The sequence below is a fragment of the Micromys minutus genome, assembly GCF_963924665.1.
Source record: "Micromys minutus genome assembly, chromosome: 14".
NCBI lineage: Eukaryota > Metazoa > Chordata > Mammalia > Rodentia > Muridae > Micromys > Micromys minutus.
The window spans coordinates 33,068,701-33,082,676 of NC_137983.1; the positions used below are offsets into that span (position 1 = coordinate 33,068,701).

Sequence of the window (13,976 nt, forward strand, 5' to 3'; positions counted from 1 at the left end):
ACTTTTCTTTAAATTTGAGTAAAATGTTATGGTGTATATGTCCCATATTTTAATTATCCATTCACTTGTTAATGAGCATCTGAATAGATTCAATTTCCTAAGTATTGTAAATAGAGTAGTAATAAATATACTCACATATAGATACACGGACAGACAGTATATAATACTTTTGTTGGATAAGAATGGAAGAAGAGGAGGGTGGCTTCCACATATAAATAAATATTTAAGAAAATGCCACAGAGAAACCTGAAATATAGAGTCCTTTGTGTATATGACCAGTAATGATATAGCTGAAAGATAGAAAAGATCTATTGTAAGCTTGTTGAGAAACCTCTACCCATATCTATCTACATAGTGACACAATTAACCCACACTCCACTGACAGTGAATAAGAGACCTTTTGCCTCATATCCTTGCCGCACTTACTGTCATTTGTTTTCTTGATGCCATGCATACTAGAGTGGTCATGTATCTCAAGTATATTTAATTTGCATAACCCTAATAGGTGAGGGTACTGAGCCCTTTTGAAAGTGTGTGCATCCTTTTATATTTCTGCTCTTGAGAACTGAGTTTAATTCTATAGCACACATTTTTATTGGAATATTGTTCTCTGGCTTAGTTTTTAACTTCTCTGTGTATTTTCTATATTATATACTGATTATATATCTGGCAAAGATTATCCGCCATTATGTTTGCTGTCTCTGCACACTGGATTTTTAATTTTATCCGGCCTTGCCTGTTAGCTGTCGATCTTATTACTTTTTGAAGTCAAATATGTATTATGGCTTTCTTTCTTATAAATAACCCATTGTCTCCTTATAATCAATAAACTGTGTGTACAGTTCAGAACTCAGCACATGAAGGCTGGAACTAGAAGAGAGACCCTAGAATAACAGTACTTATTGATCATGTGACATTGCTTGATATCAAATGTGCTTGAGGTTCCAATTACCTATGTTTGATAATATTTAAAGATAAATCAAAGAGTTTATCAGACATATAACATCACTCCCTGTGTCCTTTTAATGAACTCAGCTTCATAAAGAGTAAGTTTTCCTTCTTATAGTGACCTTCCAAGCAGAATCTGCTTTGTACAACTGCCCCCTCTTCCTGTTTTGTCCCCACCTTCATCGTCCCATCCCTGGCTTTTTATTGGTTGATTTCACTGCAGTCTCTCTACTACTGTATCTTCCTTCCACTTGGACCACTATCTTCCTGACTCTTCACTGCCCCTTTTCTTCCTCTTTCTCCTTCCCCATCTTTCTCCTTTGATTCCTCTAACATCTGTCTTTATATTTACCCCATCTTCACCATCTCCTCCTCTGCCCATTCCAGTTTGACTCTTAATTGCCACAAAAAACCTTTTCCTGACTGTATGGTATATTTTATTAATATATTGTATGGTAAATTATGTATTATACATTAATTAATATATTTATCAATATGTTGTATATTAATTGATATATGATAGTAGTTTTAAATATTAATATATTATAGGTATACACACAGGAACACTGTAATTATTTATTTCATTATCCTATTTTTAAATTCCTATACTGATTTCTATTTGACAGCATTTATAAATCTGTTCATTTTCATTGTTTCTTTCCCCAGGATTGATTATAACATTCAAGACAACAGGACTTTTGTATTCTTTGCTGATGGCTATTCACTCCAGTCCAGTTCCTTTAATGATGCCTGACTTAAAATAGTTATAATAATATAAAAGGGAAAGACAGATGCAGAAAAGGCAAGTGTATCACATTGGCTTTGAACTGAGAGGGTGGTATGAAGGAAATAATCAATTCAGAAATAAATAATTTAATGCAATAGAACTCTTTTTCATGAACCATACTAACAGAATAAAATTAAATTCCATTAAAAAAGTCAAAAGTCCCAGAATTCACACACACACCCTTGTGTTTTCAGGCATGGACTGTTACTATAATTTGTCCCTGAATATATAAAAACATTGAACTTCGTGAAATGTTAAAACTTAAGTTTAAAAATAGGGACAAGGGTATTTACACAAAGTATTGGATTTTTAGTCACTCTATTCTGGGAGGTCTTGTAGATGTATGGCATAAAAACTCTGACATTTCGGAATGATCATAATGGATGGTGAGTAAGGAGGAACACATGGAGGTCAGAGAATAGAAATAGGCTTAACTGTCTAAGAGAATATCACGGGGCAAGACTGTTTTGTTTTACTCTTCTTGCAGATCACTAAAATAATTTGATGCTCAGCCAATGGACATAAACTATTTTTAGAGTATAATCTCTATGTCCAGTTAATTCAAATGGTTTTGAGACCATCACCAATGGGTCCAGGGGAGCCGCGGATGTATTACTGCATCCAACATTAACTTCATAGCTGGAAAAATATCAGCTTCTATTTTCCAAGGTCTGTGTGTTATTATTTCTTGGCTGTATTGAACTCACTACTTTTCCTGAAAATGTGCTGCTTCTGTGGTGTAGAACTTGATTCTATTCTTGCTAGGTAGAAAGCTTGAGTCTTTGTCCTTGAGGCTGTTTTAATAAAGATGTGAGTGACAACCAGGAAAGCCACATGTAGACTCAGAGATGCAACAACATTAACCTTCCCAAATGGTTTAAAATAGAAGAAAATTATATTTAAAAATACATTAGATTAGTATGTAGAGACTAGATGACTCTGTACTAATGTTGTTGCCATTTGGGAAAATATTTGTAAGCAAATTTGATGCAAAAATGTGTAGTGTTTCCAGAACTTTGTTTCGGTTATAAGCAGAATTACACTGTGAAAGAACAGCTTTGTGTGTGACAAAGTTCTGTCTCATTGTCGAATACAGTAAAAAGGTTGAGGTTTCAGTTTTGTAAATGGGGATACTTTCAAGCCTAATAAAAAGTTCGTGTCAGTCGCTTACAGTTCCTCGAGGAAAATGTAATGAGAATAAATCAAATTATAAGAGTTGCATAGTTCTCTGAAGAAATTAGCAGATGTCCAAAATCTCAATTTAGTTTTAACATTAATCTGCTTTTTTTTTTTTTTTTTTTAGGAAAAGAGAAGCAACCTCTTAGTTTTATATTAATCTTTTAAGCCAAGGAGAAGATCCGTTTTTTAAAAACAAATCATCTAGTTTTGTTTAGTACACATCTCTGCATGTATGTGTAGCACTGGTTTGGCTGAACAGATTATCAAAAATAAAAATAATAAGGCATGTGCATTTAATCCTGGCACTTCTATAATGGTAGGAAGACACAGGTGGGGTCTTGAGTTCCAAACCAGCCAAGACTACAAAATGAAACCTTGTCTCCAAAACAAAACAAAACCATGAAGATATGAATTTGTTCAAAGGAAGAGCTATGGATAATATAAAGAGATGTGGAGCAGAAATGGGATAGTATCATATTTCATTGTGTATAAAATTCTCTTTTTTCCTATCTTCCAAATCACATCTTAATTAGCTCTTTATTCTTTTCTTTTTTATTTTTATTGGATATTTTCTTCATTTACATTTCAAATGTCATCCCCTTTTCTTGTTTCCCCTCTGTAATCCCCCTATACCATCCCCTCTCCCTTTGCTTCTATGAGAGTGTTCCCCCACCCACCCACTCCTTCCCATCTCCCTGCCCTGGCATTCCCCTACACTACAGTATTGAGCCTTCACAGGTCCAAAAAGCTCTCCTTTCCTTGATGCCTGTTAAGGTCATCCTCTGCTACATATGTTGCTGGAGCCATGGGTTCCTCTATGTGTGCTCTTTGGTTGATGGTTTAGTCTCTGGGAGCTCTGGGGTTAGGAGTCTGGTTGGTTGGTATTGTTGTTCTTCTTGTGGGGTTAAAAACCCTTCAACTCCTTCAGTCCTTTTCCTATCTTCTCCATTGAGGACCCCATTCTCACTCCAATGGTTGGAATTCTTAATTTAAAAAATGTTCAAATAAATTATCTAATATTAACTAAGTGATGGTTATTACTAACCATCAATTTATCAAAGCTCAGAATCACCTGGAAGAAACTCCAGGATTATCTGTGGGGAAATATTTTGGTTAAATTAACTAGAGGGCAAAAACATGTCCACCATGGAGAGCGCTGTTCCCTAGGAAGAAGATCCTGGACTGTGTAAGAGTAAAGAAAATAATCTGAGCACTGGAATGTCTGTGCTAATTCACCGCCATCTGCCCTTGACTAAAGATATATATGACCATCTGCTTCTGCTGCCCTGACTTTCTGCCATGACTGTTTATAAAATTAAAGTGGACCCTTTTATTTTTCTAAATGGCACTTATCTACACATCACTGTAAAATGATCAATAGTTGATTCTTAGACCAATTTAATATAATAAATCACTTATTTAACCCCTGAAAGTTTGTTCTCTGTGTCAAAAAAAAAATTGTTGCTTAGCTTTTAAATAATTAAATCTAAAGAATTATATCCCTATTTAAAGAATATAAAATTTGATTAATTCATGGCACCCCTGTTCTTGGGAGTATCTAGGGAACTTAAATGGGATAAAAGAAATGCTCAGGGACTGAAAGTTAGCCCAGTCAGTAAAATGACAGCCACATAAACCTGGGAACCTAGGTCCCAAAAACATGTAAAAGCCATGGTTGGCAGCAACCTTTTATAACCACAAATCTGGAATACAGAAAGTTCATTGCCCACTCTGTCTACAAAATGTGATGTGTTTCAGGTTCAGTAGGGAAAAAACATGTCTCTAAAGAACCATAGGCTTCTGTTTTCATCTACACTCATGTGCACATGTCCCATCACATACATGTGTGTGCACCCATCTCAACAAGTACATCCACCATACATACAAAAAACAATGGAGAGAAGAAGAAGAAAGATGGAGGGAAGGAGAGGAGAGGAGAAAAGAGGGGAGAGAAGGGATGGGGGGGAGAGGAGGGGAGGGGAAGTAGGACCCTAGAAAAGACTAAAAGAGTTGTGTTGATTACTTTCCTCATTTAATAATACTTGTTGCTGAAGCAAATATCAGGCATAGCATCATCTGGTCTCATCATGACCTTGTTTCCCCTCCTTGAGTTTGGCCATGAGCAGTCCTTTTAAAGAAGGTTGTCATCAAACAAGTATCTCAGAGATATGGAAAGTTGGCAACTTGAGTCATAATAATTCACACTGAAAGAACTAGACCTATGTCCACTGCATCTCTCAACAAAGTGTCTTTCCAAAGAATTGTCTATGGTTTACATGGTTCTTTTTTCTTTTTCACTCAATATCCTAATGAGCTCTGGCCCTTACATAACATGAGGGTCTGGGATTTCTAATAATAACTGACTTGGTGTGACCGCACAGGAACGATAGAGTTATATATCCAAGTAATTCTACAAGGAAGACAGATGCTTTAGCTTTATGTCAAAATCTTTCCCTTAGTAATCCAGATAAAAAGTCGTGTGTGTGTGTGTGTGTGTGTGTGTTATAGGGGCCTACATTTAGTGTGTAGAAGAATAATAAGATTTAAAAATGGAATCTTGGCAGTGCTCTAACTAGAAACAGGTAAGTGTTGCCTGCAGAGAACTACTAATCATACAAGCAAAAAGCTTGCCTTACTTAATTTTTCTCACAGTATTTCACTAAATAAAATATATCTGGTGCAAATATCCTTTCACACGACTTCTTAAGTACAAATTCACAAATATTATAATCATACAAATAGTAAATGTATGCTCTAAAAAATAGAACTCATAAATAGGTTCTCCCAAAAATGACTAATTAGGAAGTTGGAAATGTCTATAAGTACTGGTAGTGATTCTACTTCTTTCTTTTTCATGTATTGAATATTCATACAAAATGCAGTCTTAGTGCTGGATCAGCATCTTCTTCATAAAAGCCTCATTGATACCCAGACGAGACCTTCTCTTCCCCATCAAATAGAAGACTGCCCACTATTCAGTGTCCTTTTTGTCACTGTGAAGAACAGGGAACTTTTTATTCTTTCCAAGAAATGACCATTCAGATTTAGTAACAGCATGTTCTGTTTCTCAGGAATCAAGGGAAGATCGAGACAGGTCACGGCTGGACTCCATGGTGCTGCTAATTATGAAACTGGACCAACTAGACCAAGACATCGAGAATGCTCTCAGCACCGCCTCTTCTCCATCCAGCACCCCAACGAACCTTCGGCGGCATGTCCCTGTGAGCTGACTGGTCCCTACTTTTCTTCCTAGTGGAATATTGTACCTCAGTTTCTGTCCTGCTGTAGTTATTAATGTCTTGTTTTGATTTTCAAAAAACTTTCCCTGGCCCACACTAGGAAGGTATCTTCTACTTTGCTATATCACCAGCCCTCTTTTTAATTTGAGACACAGCCCTTAAACACACTTTGTAGCCCAGACTGGCCTTGAACCAACTATCTCCCTGCCTTAGCTGCTGAAGAAGCTAGGATTACATGACATGTCTGTACCCACTAAGTACTGTTAGAATAGGACCCCCTTATTTTAAATGATCTCTTACAAGTGAAACATCTTTGATGATGACATCCACTAATAAATGGAACAGAACCCCATAGAGATCACTCAGTCACTTCCATATGACACACAGAGGGTCCAGAAAGACATGGGTGACTACAAAATATTTAACATTAAAAAGAAAACCAAACAAGCTTAGGAAATTTTGCCTCTTGGGGATTAAGCCCTCTTTGTTGTAGTAGTGACTTGTACTGCTGTATTTACTACTATTCAGTGACATGATGCACTGCATTGCAAATGCTCTGTTTATCTTGATAACTACAATTATGACTGGTTATCTCCAAGATATGAAATATCTTAGTCTATAAACTTACATTGCATGAAAAACATGCTTAGTATTTTCCACATGAACAGATGAATAGATGAATGGAAATAAATGGGTGGATAGATGGAAAGGTGAATGGGTAGGTAGATGAATGGGTCTGTGGATGGATAGATGGATAGATGGATGATGAATGGTCGGATAGACAGATGGACAAACAGACAAATAGATGGATGGATAGAAGGATGGATGGATGAATGGATGGATGGATGGATGGATGGATGGATGGATGGATGGAAAAATAGGATGAATTGGTTGTTGGATAGGTGGGCAGTTGGGTGGATAAATGTGTAGTTGAATGGGTGGATATATATGGGTAGATGTAGGTGAACTAATCCTGCTTACTGCAAAAGATAATTAAGATGAAGGTGACTTATTGCTACTCTAAAATATACTATGAAAAATAATGAAAAAGACAGAAGTAAGTATTTTATTCCATCAAGTTTATGTAACAGATGCTCCAATGGGATTCCAAAACTCAAAATAAAATTTAGAAGAAACAAATTCTGAAATTAGATTTACCCTTTACATATTTAGCTTCATGTTTAATGGTTTAGTTTATGTAGATCTAATATATATAGCATAAAGCTTAACTATAAATAAACCATTCCTTTTCTCTAGACAAGGATTTGCAATATAATATAGTAAATAAACCACATCAAAAAAATTTAAGTGAGATTCAAAATGTAGAAAATCACTTTAGCGAATTTGAATTTGACACCTTCTAAAACAGGATTGACATAAAACTGGGTTTCAATCCTGAAAGTTCATAAAAATGAAATTTTAATTTTTGGAAACCTTAATAACGTTTTTTATCCTTAAAGATCCACTGAAAGTATGTTCTTTACCATGAGCCATACCTAAGTAACTCTCTAGGAAATCCTTAACCCCTTCCTCTCTCTAGTGATGCCCTGGTCATTTGTAGTTTCATTTAGCAAATAGAAAAGGGATCAATAGAATCCTTTACAGGAATCATAGAAAAATTCGCTTTCTAATGTTTCAGTCGAATTAAAATTTCCCATTCATTTTCTGTAGCAACGTTAAGTCAGAAATGTCTTGTTTTTCATGAGGTCCTAGGGTACCTTTTTAAAATTCATGGGGTCTAGAGTATGGGCCTCTTTTTTAAGTTTCCCCCTGAAATGTGAATGTAATTCAGAGATCTGCCTTGCATCTGGGTGTCATTGTCTTTTCAGAGATGATTATAATCCCTTCCTCACAGGAAGATCAAGTTGAAAACAGATACAAGCTGTGAAGTGTGTGCTCTGTGCAGAATAACAACACAAGACTAGTAAATTGAAAAGAAATTGTTATTTCTTCTCATACTTATTATTGTATGGGTAAAAAAATAAAAAGATTACGATGTTAACTACTTCATGAAGTTATGAATAGAAAGGCAAAGTGAATTCAAAAGACCTATTATACAAAAATATTAAAAAAGAGGCAAATTAAATGAATTACCTACTACATATAGTTGTACATTTAATGTTTATAAACCAGTTTTTGCTGTTATCCATTTCACGTTAATGCAGTTTGAAATTCAAATGAGCTATATTTTTTAGAATAATATATATTTTTGTTCCTCATTAAAAGACATAAAAATAGTCTAATCTGAAGTCATTCTAGGAACAATAAATTTGATTATAATTATGTACTTCCCACATTCATGTGTGGAAACATACATATGCACACACACAAGTGCATATACCTATTAAAGCAGTTTCATTATTCATATTCATTTACATGCTATATATCTCATACCATTCCATCAGTGGAAAATGACTTTCAATTTTATTGATGGGTTATAATAAAGGGAAATAGCATTACTTACATTGTAAACTAAGACTGGGATATTTTCTTTTTCATTTACCATTCACAAGGCCCCTAGAATACACATTGTTACCTATGTGATACTAAGTTAGTTACTGGATGTGACACTGACATGAAGACTGCTGGTGAGAGGAAATGGGCATTTAGGAGACTCTCCTGTGCCTTTTTTCATGGTTGTGTATTTGTCTCTTAACAGGATCTGGACTCAGAATCTGAAAGAGGAATAGACAGTATCACAGTAAATCAGACACAGGTGAATCTGTCTTCAGAGACCACTGACTCATTATCCACTCCAGCAAGAAATTCTGGAACTAAACCCAAAGCCATGGTAAGTTGTACACAATCCCAGACACAACAGTCAGTGTTGCCAAACACAAAGGTAAGTGTTGATAGCTTTCTGTTCAGTGTGAAAAGAAGATTATTATAGTCTTAGCCTTTTTAATTTGATATGATTTACTGAAGTATCACCAAAAAAAAAAAAAAAAAACGTATGCTGCTAAATTTAAAAAATGGATACATAAGTAGTTCATTAGAGCAGACTATCACTTTGTAATTATGCAAAATATGCTCCATAAATTTTGTTATAGACCTTTAAATAAGCAAGAAATTGAAGTGTGGAGTTGGGTTGTCAGGTGCCGTTATCATGAACACACCACATACTCATTGGAAAATCCCTAAGCTTTGATGATAGATGGATGGATAAATGGATAAGAAGTTGTCTGCGACGGCATGATGATATGCAGAATTACGAGCATCTAAAATCATTTCATTATATTTTGTGGACATTCGCTGATGTAGAACACTCAAAGCCTAATATTTAATGCAGTGTAAGTTACTGTCGTGGTTGCCCTGATGGCTTTACAATGCCATGTACACCAATGAAAAGGAGAGTGTCCACGTAGAATAACATAGCACAATAAATTCTGAAGAAGGACATTTTCCTTTAAGTAACATGTGAATTGCAGAGGCAAAGTAGTATTTGACTCTAAAAGGTAACATTTATGGGGAACTAATTACTGCTTCAAATATCTAAAGTCCACACAGTTCCAAAATAACCTCTCCTGATTCTGTGAAAATCACAGAGCTGTATTATTGTTTTTAATCTCCATGTTAACTTAACATGGAGATGTGAGTTTGTACTGTTTGTTTTCCTGTCTTTAAAATAAAGGCAGTTCTAAAATGGGACTAAAAGAATACTCTGAATTTGAGACAGGAGATTCCCTGGGATTTAAGGGGAATCAAAGCACACTGTTGAAACAGCAGAGGGCCCTGGCTTTAGTATTTGCATAGGCAGTACATAGTTGGCCCCTTGTCATTTATATGTATCATTTGGTTCTAAACATCTACTCATATCTAACATACCACACACTATGCCAAATGGGGGGGGCTAAAGGGACAATTTGATAACCAAGTCTTTAAATGACTTCCACTTTATCAAAGAGGGCAACAGTAAAAGGCAAGGAAATGCTACAACATTATGATAGTTCTAGGTGAACAGGGAATAAAAGACATGACTAGTATTGGTTTGGGGATTCAGTAAAAAAGACTATCAGTGAGCAGAAAGTGCTAATAGAAAGACTTTAATAGGAATTTTGGACATTTATTGATGATAAACTTCCTTGCCTTACCAGTATATAGAAGTTCTTCAAGGAGCTGTAGAGCCCCGTGGGATGTCACACTGTCTTTGTGTCTTTGGTGGCTTCAGTCCATCACCTATAATTTAATATAAAGATGCTACACAAAAATCTTTCAGTCTGGATGCTGCATGTACTTGTGGTTCAGTTTTGGTGGGATTTATTCTTCTTATGTGTTGACTGAAAGGCAGAATTTATGGCTTAATGTGTATTAACATTGAGTATTTCACTTAATGGGTTTTTACAGCTGTGCAAAACTAGAGACTTGTACATTTGTATGCTCATGTGGCTACCACCCAGGACAAGACAAATTCTGAGGAACAAAATGATGGTGGCTCTGGATTGGATACTCTCCTATCACGTTTCCCCATTTGTCTAAAAAATCATATGAAGCTAATTCTTACAGCCATATTTAAATTCAACCTATATTTTCTCTAAAATCTTTGTTTGATGTATGCTTGTTTGTGAGGTATACTATTATAATTTAATACATAAATGTGTGTGATCATGTCTTGTGTCATGATCAAATTGGTATAATTGATGTTTGTCTGAGAGTTTACATATTGAAACAACAAATATGTGGCAGAAAGAGCTAACTGAGAATGGTTTGTGAGTTTTGAAACATCAGATACTAGTCCTAGCAACATACATACTTCAATGAGGCCACATCTCCTGATCCTTCCCAAACAGTTTTACTAACTGAAGCCAAGCATTCAAATACATGAACCTATGGAAGCCATTTCCACTCAAACCGCCACATCTCCTTTGTTTCACCTCCAATAATGTCATGAAGTGTTTTCCTTATGTTTTCTTCAATTATTTTCTAAGTTTAGAGTCTTTATTAGAACCTTTGTTTATTTTGAATCAATATTTCATATCTCCAGATATAGGGATCTAGTAACGTTATTCTACCTTCCTCTTCGGTTTTCATAGAATAATAACTTGAAGAGACGTTTTCTGATATATACAATTGATCACTTGTCAAAATCAGTTACCTGTAATTATGGCTTGATTTTAAAGGAAAGTGGTCTATATTCTGTTTCAGTAAGTCTTGGGTTTTTTTTTTTTTTTGTCAGGATTATGGTAGTTTGACCACTCCAGCTTTGTAGTACACTTTGAAGTCTAGTATCATACCTTAGCTTTTCACTACTTGCTTAGGGGATGACATACATTGTGTCATTTTCTTTTTTATTTCATTTTTTTCTTTCTTTTGGTGCGATGGAGTTTTATAAAACACTTATTTTCTTATTGATTGCAGTGTCTCTATAATCTGTAGAATTCATTTTATCAAAACTTCTGGTTGATGAGCATGGAGTGATTCTGTTTTCTTATATATGAGCTCTATAATTTTCCATTGTTTTAAATTTTCTATTGGGGAGATATTTTACTTCTTTCTTGAAATACTTTAATTCCATTTATTTCTCTATTTTGTGGGTAAATACATATGAGTATGTGTGGAGGTCAAAAGACAGACTTCAAGAATCAGTTCTCTTCCTACTAAGTATGTCCTAGGTATTGAACTCAGGTATTCAACCTTGGTGATAGTAACCTTCCCCATGAACAATCTTGCTGGCTCTCATTTACAAATTTAGTAAAATTTGTTTCTGAGTAGTGCATTTCATTGAGACTTTGGATACACTTGTTCTGAATAAAATTTTTCCAATAATCCTACTCAGCCATAACACGTATAAACCATATGACATGATAGTTCTAAGGGTTCAGTTCAGCACACATATCTTGGCAGTAACCAACAGATTTCTAATTGGATTTAAGACCCTAGAGGGAAACTGTACCTGATCTAAAAACCTAAACAACTGCCCAGAATTAATGAAGTCATGTATCTTGGAGAAGAACCTAAAACCCTTAACTACATTCTAAGTGTTTCTCATTATACCCAGAAAAAAGTGCAGTTCCCAGCCCTTCTGAAAGAGTTTTCTATTTAAAAAAAAAATTGAGTCATTTATTACTGACATAAAAATGATTGTTGACTTTGTGTTCTAGATCTTTACTGAATTCATTTATCATTTCCAATGATTTTTGTGGATTTTGTAGTATTTTCTCCATAAAGAAACATGTCATCTCCAAAGAAAGATAATTTCACTTTCTATTTTTTGATCTGGTTGCCTCTCTCTCTCTCTCTCTCTCTCTCTCTCTCTCTCTCTCTCTCTCTCTCTCTCTCTCTCTCTCTCTCTCTCTCTCTCTCTCTCTCTCTCACCATATACCTCTGATAAAGATTTCCAGGACTATGTAGATAAGAATGATCAAAGTGAGAACCTTTATTTTGTTCCAGGAAACAATCTCAAGTTTTCTCTGCCTCAGCCCATTTTGATTTTGTTATTTTTTTGTAACTACTTTGCTCAGAGTTATAGAATTTCTTTGCTCAGTTTAAGTTTTTGCTGAAGGGTAAGTAGTGCAGAGATGTTTACTTTCAGATCAAATAAGTCTATATACCCCAATAATTTCCCCACTACTGGCATAAGAGAATCAGAACCTTTCCAGTCTGACATTCAATTGTCAACAGAGCTGAACTCTCTAGAAATCATTCATAATTTGAGGTAGAAAAAGAGGAAGGATGGGAATATATGTAATATTTTTGCTTTATTGGGTTTTAGGTTAGGTTTTGTTTCTTAATTTTATTTCATTCATTGCTTTCTGTTAATTTGTTTTTGTAATTAGCAAAGTACTAAGTTTTATTCTGCCATTTTATGCAAATTTATCTTGACTGAGTCTTCTGCTTGTATTCCTTGCCACCCCTTCTATCATTTGTCCAAAATGTCACATGATTCTTTTGCCTTTTTCCACTCCCAACCCTTCTTTCTCAACACAACTTTTTACCTTTTCTTTGATTTCCTATACATATATTCACATATATGTACATATATATTATAAACTAGGATCTCTGAATGATAGAGAACATGTTTCTGTTGTTGCTGTTGTGGTTTGTATTTGGGTCACCTTGCTTAATATAATCCTTTCTAGATCCATCCAATTTTCTGAAACTTTCCTTTTTCTTTACCACTTAGTAAAATCCATTGTGTGTATGTACCACAGTTTCCTTATCCCTTCATCTGTTGGTGACTGGTCTCAAGTCTTTGCTATTGTGGAATGTATAGCAGTAACATGAGTGTACTATGTGTATCTCTGTGGTAAACTGGGAGTTTGGGACGACACCCAGGAATGGTACAGCTGAATCATCTAGTAATTTTAATTTTAAATGTTTGAAAAATTTCCATACTGATTTCCATAATGGCTGTCCTAGTTTATATTCCCACTACTATAGAAGGAATCTTTTTTTTCCCCACACTAGCCCACTTTTGCTTTCAGTTTTCTTGATGATAGCTGTTCTGAATCAATAGGTATAGGACTCAAAGTTATTTAAATTTTCACTTCTCTGATGGCTATGGGTATTAGACACTGTTTTTAATGATTTGTGTGTGTGTGTGTGTTATACACATCCATACATGTGTCTGCAGAAGCAGAGAGTGCTAAATCCTCTCAAACTATACTCACAGGCAGTTGTGAACCATTTGATGTGGCTACTAGAAACCAAACTTAGGTCCTCTGCTAGAATAGCTCTACCTGTTAAATACTTTCAGAATACTAACTAGCCTTCTTGCCTTTCTTCTTTGGAAACTGTTGGTTCATTTTATTAACCCATTTCTTAATGACTGCAATTTAAGTTTAAGACATTTAGAAACACTGTATTTTATTTATTTTATTTTATTA

The 13,976-nt window shown here is 35.0% G+C and overlaps 1 protein-coding gene across 2 annotated transcripts in view; it reads left to right on the top strand.

Moving 5' to 3' along the window:
• DLC1 (DLC1 Rho GTPase activating protein) overlaps positions 1-13,976 on the top strand; it is a gene marked incomplete at its 5' end in the record, with an annotated part of 374,393 nt that overhangs the window by 80,738 nt on the left and 279,679 nt on the right. For both annotated transcript variants that reach the window (XM_080929012.1, XM_080929013.1), the window contains 2 exons: positions 5,986-6,135; positions 8,813-8,944. In XM_080929012.1, coding sequence (XP_080785138.1) covers positions 5,986-6,135; positions 8,813-8,944 — 282 coding nt within the window. The remainder of the gene's footprint in view (positions 1-5,985; positions 6,136-8,812; positions 8,945-13,976) is intronic.